Source organism: Setaria italica, chromosome VII (assembly GCF_000263155.2).
Source record: "Setaria italica strain Yugu1 chromosome VII, Setaria_italica_v2.0, whole genome shotgun sequence".
Taxonomy (NCBI): Eukaryota; Viridiplantae; Streptophyta; class Magnoliopsida; order Poales; family Poaceae; genus Setaria; species Setaria italica.
This window is the reverse complement of record NC_028456.1, coordinates 12290841-12300096: the sequence shown is the minus strand read 5'-3', so window position 1 is coordinate 12300096 and position 9256 is coordinate 12290841. Positions and strand designations below refer to the sequence as shown.

Below are 9256 nucleotides of genomic sequence, written 5' to 3'. Positions count from 1 at the left end.
GACCATCAAAAAGGAATGATGTGAGCCTAGAATTTGTATGATTTGTGTTACTAGACCCGGAAACTTAGCCGGCGTAGCTAGTTCAAAGTCATGTCATCTTCCTGGTATCAATTTGGAACCTAGGGTATTTGGATCCTTAAGCTAAAGTCTAATCCATGTCACATCAAATCTTCTAAGGCTAATTAGGAGAACTAAACAGAGTTAAACATAAAACTAATTACACAGATGAAGGCTAATTCGCGAGAAGAATCTGTTAAGCCTAATTAGTTCATGATTAGCACATGTTTATTGTAGTATAACATTGTCAAATCATGAACTAATTGGACTTAATAGATTCGTATCGCGAATTAGCCTCCATCTGAGTAATTAGTTTTGTAACTAATCTATATTTAACACTTTTAATTAGTATCTAAACATTCGATGTGATAGGAATTTTAGGGGGACTATAGAACTATAGAACCATACCATGCATATTGACTCTGGCGACTTCGATTCTAGAATTTCACAAGCTTTCAGCTCATAAACGAAAATTATCAGAGTGCGGACAGCAACACGAGGACACTCGACATCCTCGATGCTTGGGAAACAAGCCAAAATTCATTTTGGAACAAGGGAAAAAAACATTTTAGATAGAGTTCAAGGTCAAGAGCGAAAGTGACACACCGAGTAGTCTAATGCGACGAATCCTGGAGCTCCCAACGAATTTCGCTTCCCCAATGGACTATATGTGAACAGAATCCCGGCGGAGATTTCCCGACGAGCTCCTCGCACTCGCCGCCGAGGCAGCACAAGGGATGATGGCGCTCCCCTGGTGGCTCGCCACCACGGCGTGCGCTGCGCCGCCGCCCGGCCACGGCTCCCTTGCCGACTTGCTCGCGTTCGTGCTCCTCTCCCCGTGCCCGCAGCGCGCGCTCGTCGGCGCCGTCGACCTCGTGTTCCTCGCCGCATGCCTCGTACTCCTCGCCCGCCGCCCCCGCAGTGGAGGAGGCTCGGCTGTGGCGGCAGCGGCTCCTCCCGAACGCGAGGCGCTGCTGCAGAAGCCGAGTCATCACCCTTCGCCGCCGCCCTTCCGCTACGTGGTCTCGCTCGGGGCCTCCGCGGTCTTGGCGGCGGCGTCAGTCGTCCTCCTCGCGCTCGCGATCCTGCTCCTGCCGAGTACGCCGTGGCGCGCCGCGGAGGCAGCCTTCCTCTCCGTCCACGCCGTCGCGCACGGAGCGGCCGCGTGGACCGTCGCCACGTCGCGGAGAGCAGGAGCTGCCCAAGGCGCGCACCAGGCCCACCTCCGCGTGTTCTGGCTCGCCACCGCGCTCGGCGCTGTGCTCTTCTCGGCCTCAGCGGTTGTCCGCGGCGCCGACGGCTCGCTGATCTTCCCGGACGATGTTCTCGCCTTCGCCGGCCTGCTCGTCTCGCTGCCACTGGCATACGTAGCGGCCACTGGCTTCACCGGCCATGGCACCGGCGCGGGAGACTGTGAACCAGAGCACGCCGGCGAGGAGGCGCCTGCGTCGCCCTACGTCGCCGCGTCGTTCCTCTCGCGCGCGACGTTCAGCTGGATCATCTCCCTCATCAACAAGGCCTACGCAGCCGAGTCACTCATCGCCGACGACGTGCCACCGGTGCCCCCCGGCCTCCGCGCCGAGGCCGCTCACGACCTGTTCATGTCCAACTGGCCGGCGTCGCCGGCGTCGCGGCACCCGGTGGGCGTCGCGCTGTGGCTGTCTTTCTGGCCGCGGCTCGTGCTTACCGCGTTTCTCGGCCTTGCGCGCCTCGCGGCCATGTACGTCGGCCCGTCGCTCATCGACCAGTTCGTCGAGTTCATCCGCCGCGGCGGGACGCCATGGGAGGGCCTCCGGCTCGTCCTCATCCTGCTCGTCGGCAAGGCGGTCCAGACGCTTGCGTCGCACCACTACAACTTCCAGGGCCAGCTCCTGGGCATGCGCATCCGCGGCGCGCTGCAGACGGCGCTCTACCGCAAGTCGCTGCGCCTCACCGCCGGCGCCCGCAGAGCGCACGGCGCCGGCTCCATCGTCAACTACATACAGGTGGACGCCGGGATCGTCTCGTTCGCCATGCACGGGCTCCACGGCCTGTGGCTGATGCCGCTGCAGATCGTGGTGGCTCTGCTGCTCCTCTACACCTACCTCGGTCCCGCCGTGCTCATGACGCTCGCCGTGATCACCGCGGTGACCGTGATCACCGCGTTCGCCAACAAGTTCAACCTGTCGTACCAGCTCAAGTTCCTTGGCGTCCGGGACAGCCGAGTCAAGGCCATCACCGAGATGCTCAACCACATGCGCGTCATCAAGCTGCAGGCGTGGGAGGATACATTCGGTGGCAAGGTCCGCGACATCCGGCGGGACGAGCTCGGGTGGCTCGCCAAGATCATGCTCTTCATGTGCGCCAACACGGTGGTGTTCTCGAGCGGCCCGCTCGCCATGACGGTGCTCGTGTTCGGGACCTACATCGCCTCCGGCGGGCAGCTCGACGCCGGCAAGGTGTTCACGGCCACGGCGTTCTTCCGCATGCTGGAAGGCCCCATGCAGAACTTTCCCCAAACGATCGTCATGTCCATGCAGGCGTTCGTGTCGCTCGGCAGGCTGAACAAGTTCCTGACGGACGCCGAGATCGACACGACGGCCGTGGAGCGCGTCGAGAGCGGCGGCGCTGAGGACACGCCGGTGGCCGTCGAGGTGCAAGGCGGCGTGTTTGCGTGGGACGTGCCGGCAAGCGAGGAGATGAGGAGCAGCGACAGCCAGGCCCGCCTTGGCGTGGAAGAGAATGGCCAAGGAAATGGGTCGGCGGAGTTGGTGACAGTACTGAAGGGGATTGATGTTGAGGTGAGGAGGGGTGAGCTCACGGCGGTGGTCGGGACGGTGGGCTCTGGCAAGTCATCGCTGCTGTCGTGCATCATGGGAGAGATGCACAAGGTCTCCGGCAAGGTGAGTGTGACTTCACTGGTAAACTCCAATAAAAACATGAAAATGAGCGACCATCTAGATCAACTCGCATAACATTTTTATTAATCTCTTTTTTTAACCATCGGATCAACTCGTGCGCGAGTTTAGTGGGGAGTTTACTTACCACGGTCCATGGCCGTTCGTTGGCCGTCAGCTGATTCCGGTCTCCCAAGATGTGATAATTAAGGTGGTAGAGACGTGGGGAACTGGGGATGGTCGTTCGATACCTTGGACAGCCGTGGTTTTGGGTTCTGGTTGACTTGGACCCCAACTTTCCTTGTATCAGACTGATGCGCTGAAAGTTGCTGTCTATTGCAGTTGTAGTGTGTTGCTCGGTCCACATTATAATTACATGTCACTAAGAGCAACTCCAAGAGGCTGCTAATCTTACCCCAATATTTTTTTAGGAAAAAAGGAGAAAAAACGAACTCCAACGGTCCACCCAAACCTTCCCCAATTTTTTAGCAACGCTAAAAAACAGCCTACCACCGCGTATATTTTAGCGTTGGTATTCCTCCCCCAATCCTGATTCCCGCACACTCGCGCGTCCCTTCCGATGGGCCCAATACGATGACGTGGCCTGTTTTAAAATATTTGGGGCTATTTATTAGTGATTTGCTGTGGATTGATATGTTTTTGGGGGAAATCTTTTTTGGAAGAACTCCCAATACATAGTTTTGGGGAAGAATTTTTTGAAGTACTCTTGGAGTTGCTTTGATACAATAGTTGGCCGGGTTCCAGAACCTGCAAGAAACTCTGGTATAGTACAACAATACATGATCAACTCGGCTGTCACTATCACTTAATAATGTTATTAAAAAGTTTTATTTTTGCACAATAACAGGGAGTATCTAGCTAAAATATGCTAGATTCTGATTAATAACTATTCAGAAATTTAAGTTATGCTAGCAGTAGCTTTCAGATGGAGAATTAATATGCATGAGTACTTCTTAGCCTTTTGTGGCAGTGAGTACTGTACTATTAATTAGAGCGTTCAGTGATTTTGAGATATGACTGTCTGGGTCTGGTCTCCAAACTGGCTATCAAACATGCAGAGATTGCTTAAACATAAACTTCACTAAAGCCTTATTGCTAAGACTGCCAAATTTGGTTTGAATTTACCACCAGATTGTAAACCCAGTACAAATCTGATGAAAGATAATATTGTTGACATAACAGTAGAACTAATGTTATAGGAAGAGGACCATCGTTTGGACGGTTAGCTTGATTAGTCCATCCCATCTCTTTCTTTACATTTCAGGATATTTGGTCAATTATCGTAGCAGGTGAAACACATCATTGAAATTCAAACATTCACATTTTATATTTCATTTTATTTTTGGGATTAGCACACAAAAGATTTGTGGTTTAAGCGTATTATTTGTTGTCAAATAACATATTCATTCACCTCTATTATGCCAATTTGTTTTTTCAGATCATTTTACTTTTGCATTATCTCCATTTTCTCTTTGATATAGGTTAGCATATTTGGAAGCACAGCATATGTTGCCCAGACCGCTTGGATCCGAAATGGAACCATTCAAGAGAACATTTTATTTGGAAAGCCAATGCACCTTGAGAGATATTCAGAAATCATACATGCTTGCTGCCTGGAAAAGGATTTGGAAATGATGGAGTTTGGTGACCAGACTGAAATAGGTGAGCGAGGGATCAATCTCAGCGGGGGTCAGAAGCAACGCATTCAGCTTGCAAGAGCAGTTTATCAAGATTGCGATATATATCTTCTTGATGACATCTTTAGTGCAGTTGATGCTCATACTGGATCAACTATTTTCATGGTGACTACTGAATACTAATCTCTTATGCTTCATTTTTATGTTATGTTAATATGTTCTGCCAAAGTCATTCAGTTATTTATAAATTTGAGTTCTACAAAATCTGTAGAATTCTGCAAGATGCATAACTTATGCAGAACCATGATGGTCTGGAATCTGTTCACAATAAGGTGGACTCACACCGTACTTGATTTACCAATGCTATTTTTTTTATGATAATGGAAAGTTTTCCAAACAAGTAGAATTATGGTCAGTGTTTGATTACGGTTTTAAAATGCATTAAATAACTTGTCTACGTATGCAGGAATGTCTGAAAGGCATGCTCAAGAATAAGACCGTGTTGCTTGTGACTCACCAAATGGACTTCTTGCAAAATGTGGATACTATAATTGTAAGTCTTTTGAACTGTCCATGTTACATTTTGACAAAACAGATTAGTAATACATTCTTCCTTCACCATGCAAACTTTAAACTTAGCAAAAATATGCATTTATTATAGTTAGTAGCAATGTTTTCTTTCTTGGTGTATAGAAATAAACAGCAATATTCAGATCTATGGTTACATGAAAAAACAGATACATTTCAATTCAAGTATATCTTCAGTTTACTTTTGCTGTGCTGTGAAGATATGCTATATAATTATATTACACCGATAGTACCATGCTTATGTTGTTGACGGCTACTGGAAATTAAACTACATTAGCTTGTGTGTCAACATGCAGGTAATGAAAGATGGGTTAGTCATCCAGTCAGGGATCTATGGTGAGTTATTAGCATCGTGCCCTGATTTTTCAGATCTTGTTGCTGCTCATCATAGTTCCATGGAGACAACAGGGGAACAAGGTTGCCATGTTCAGAACACAGAGAGCTCTCAGGCTTCCACAGGATCTGTAGATGTCCCATCTATCAACTCGAAATCCAATGACGAAAATGGTGAAACAACTGGCACTGCGATAAACAAAGAAGCAGGTTCTTCTAAGTTGATCAAGGAAGAGGAAAAGGAGAGTGGCCGAGTAAGCTGGCGTGTGTACAAGCTATACATGACACAGGCTTGGGGATGGTGGGGAGTTGTGGTCATTTTAGTTGTGACACTACTGTCAGAGGGCTCCAGTATGGCTAGTAACTACTGGCTGTCATATGAAACATCAGGTGGCCCTGTATTTGACACTACCATATTTCTTGGTGTTTATGCTTCAATAGTTGCTACTACGATTATATTGGAAATGATCACCACTATTATTGTGACATTCTTGGGGCTTCAATCAGCACAGGCCTTTTTCAACAAGATGTTTGACAGCATTCTAAGAGCTCCAATGTCATTTTTTGACACCACTCCTTCAGGAAGGATCCTAAGCAGGGTATGTGTTGTATAGCCAACTAGGCATATAATTTATTTGTTGTTGATTGTATACACAATCACATCTTGAAACGCAATGTCAATCTTTTACCTTTCACAGGCATCATCGGACCAATCAAAAATTGATACTTCCCTTGTGTTCTATGTTGGGTTTGCCACATCAATGTGCATTTCTGTGGTTACCAACATTGCTGTTACTTGCCAAGTTGCATGGCCGTCAGTCATAGCAGTGCTTCCTCTACTGCTTTTGAACATCTGGTATCGGGTATGATCCAATAATCACAATGCATCCCAGAGGACTGTAATCACTGTTCATACTATTTAACATCAATACAACACTCACGTTGAAATCAATGATAAATTGGATTTCTTTCCTTTCATCATGTTTTTCAGAATCGTTATATTGCAACATCCCGAGAGCTTACTCGTCTTCAAGGAGTAACAAGGGCGCCGATTATTGATCACTTTACAGAAACCTTTTTGGGTGCCCCAACTGTAAGGTGCTTCCGAAAGGAGGACGAGTTCTACCAGACAAACCTGGACAGGATCAATTCGAATTTGCGCATGTCTTTCCATAATTATGCAGCTAATGAGTGGCTTGGATTTCGCCTGGAGCTAATTGGCACACTTATATTGTCTATAACCGCTTTTCTCATGATCAGTTTGCCTAGCAATTTCATCAAGAAAGGTAATATTTTAATATCAATTAGTTGAATAATCATAAAAGTTTGTGGGACATCGGATATAGTAGAATTGATATTCATGTCCCATGCTAAGCATAGAGGATTTTGATATAACCTCTAAGTGCCGTGCCTGTTATATAGTGTTTTTTTAATTGTAATTGTGTAACAAAGATATTTAAAATTTACATGACCTGTTAAGCCTTTGTTTGGACATTTCCCCAAAATGAATGATAAGAGATATTATCTCTTAGGAATAATGTGCTAGAAAAAAAATATTTGCTAAGTATGAATGAATTGCGTCACTGGGGTGAACTTGACAGCATGGCTAGTTGTCTGAATATCCAAACCTTGAGTGCAATCCTTCGTAGATGTTTCTATAAACAATGAAGCAGTACTTGTTTGTTGAAAGCATGTCAAGAATTATGAGCTTGCTGTTACGTCATTGTATGTCTGAGGCTGAATACTCAAAAAGGATCACTGATGAATTCTATTGAAAGTTGTATCACTATATGTTTTCTGTTTGATCCTTGAGCTTAATAAACACAATTCTGATGCAGAATTTGTCGGCATGTCCCTTTCCTATGGCCTTTCTCTTAACTCCTTAGTATACTACACAATTTCCATAAGCTGTATGATCGAAAATGATATGGTAGCTGTAGAGAGGGTGCATCAGTATAGTACCCTCCCTTCTGAGGCAGCATGGGAGGTTGCAGATTGTCTTCCCTCATCAAATTGGCCCAGCCGAGGAGATATTGATGTGAAAGATCTGAAGGTCAGTATTATTTTGTTTGTATCACTCCCTGGTACTTTAAGTGTTTAAGATGAATGAGCAATATGTAAAACTCGTTTTCAGGTTCGGTATCGTCAAAATACACCTTTAATCTTGAAAGGTATTACTGTAAGTATTAAGAATGGGGAAAAGATTGGAGTTGTGGGAAGGACTGGCAGCGGCAAGTCGACTTTAGTCCAGGCTTTATTCAGGATTGTGGAGCCTGCAGAAGGCCGAATCATCATCGATGGTGTTGATATCTGCACTTTGGGGCTTCATGATCTAAGGTCTCGCTTTGGTGTGATTCCCCAAGAACCTGTGCTCTTTGAAGGAACTGTAAGAAGCAACATAGACCCAACTGGGCAGTATTCTGAGGCTGAAATATGGCAGGTAGTGCAAGCTCTGTTTTTCAAAACATTCCTCTTGGATGCATGACTATTTTTTTTCCTTCTATCAAGCTTGAGATGCTTATATCTATTATTTTCCTTCAGGCCCTCGAGCGTTGCCAGCTAAAGGATATAGTAGCTTCAAAACCAGAGAAGCTTGATGCACTAGGTTTGCTATTTTTCATATAAAAAGATAATTGTGCTCCAAGTTGACTTAATATGTTCTTCTTACTTCTTAGTATCGACAGCAGATGAATGACGTTTTCTTGCTCATTGCCTGTTCATCACAGTTGCCGACATGGGGGAGAACTGGAGTGTAGGGCAGAAGCAGCTCCTCTGCTTTGGCCGTGTTATACTGAAACGCAGCCGGATCCTCTTCATGGATGAGGCAACAGCTTCGGTTGATTCTCAAACAGATGCAGCTATCCAGAGGATCATCCGAGAGGAATTCGCCGAATGCACCGTCATCAGCATTGCCCACCGTATACCGACTGTAATGGACAGCGACCGAGTTCTGGTGTTGGATGCAGGTAAGCCTTTGCATGATCATCCCTACCTTTCCCTTGCATTAGTTTCCAAAAACTAGTTTACACGTCGCAATTGACCACTGGAAATGGAGAGCAATTGCTTGTATCAAGATTTTGGGCCTCTGTTTAACCTTTGCATTTGTGTTTATCTGTATCAGGGCTAGTGGCTGAGTTTGACGCACCCTCCAAGCTGATGGGGAGGCCGTCACTCTTTGGTGCCATGGTTAAGGAGTACGCAAGTCGTTCTTCCAGCTCGAAGGAAACGGATGGATGAGAGAGACCGTGTCGACCCGACAAAGACAGCAGTATAAGGAGAAATTTAGGCACATTAGCATACACAGCATCTAACGAAAGGAAAAATAAACTGTAGTAGGAGTAAGCTTGCAAGCACAAAGCGTTGTATTTCCCTGTTGCCACTAAATGAGCAAATTACATGTCGCAACATGTCTTATCTTACATAGAACTGCACAATTTGGTTAACACTCGAAGTCTTGAACACTTCCGTTTCCCTCCATTTTTTGTATCTGATGAATGCTTGGTCGGAGGCATCCATGAAGGATCAAAAACAGCTGGATAGTTGGGGAAAAAAAATATGATGTTGCTATTGTCATTCTTCCTCCCACAGGTTATTGCTTTGATACAGGTCATTCTTGATATATAGATGCAGTTAAGGAACATTTTTTCCGTCGCGGAAACAACAGGGGCAAGAAGCCAACCTGAAATTCGATCCCAATAAAGCAAGGTTTTTACATCTGAACACTGACATCCCCAAAATTGGTTT

At 46.3% G+C, this 9256-nt stretch overlaps 1 protein-coding gene across 1 annotated transcript; it reads left to right on the top strand.

The window, feature by feature from the left end:
* The first annotated feature begins 725 nt into the window (after positions 1–725).
* LOC101770906 (ABC transporter C family member 4) lies at positions 726–9031 on the top strand. The gene is made up of 11 exons (XM_004977781.3): positions 726–2939; positions 4436–4756; positions 5058–5144; positions 5476–6111; positions 6211–6375; positions 6504–6798; positions 7351–7565; positions 7647–7952; positions 8054–8117; positions 8239–8478; positions 8634–9031. The coding sequence occupies exons 1-11, from the start codon at positions 795–797 to the stop codon at positions 8747–8749; spliced, it is 4590 nt and encodes a 1529-aa protein (XP_004977838.2). The 5' UTR covers positions 726–794; the 3' UTR covers positions 8750–9031.
* The last annotated feature ends 225 nt before the right edge of the window (positions 9032–9256 follow it).

What these genes read in the sequence shown, in the direction of transcription:
- LOC101770906 (XM_004977781.3), top strand. Translation starts at nt 795, where the DNA reads ATGATGGCGCTCCCCTGGTGGCTCGCCACCACGGCGTGCGCTGCGCCG. An exon ending in AAAATGTGGATACTATAATT is followed by an intron (nt 5,145 to 5,475) that starts GTAAGTCTTTTG and finishes GTCAACATGCAG; the next exon opens with GTAATGAAAGATGGGTTAGT. An exon ending in TTTTGAACATCTGGTATCGG is followed by an intron (nt 6,376 to 6,503) that starts GTATGATCCAAT and finishes CATGTTTTTCAG; the next exon opens with AATCGTTATATTGCAACATC.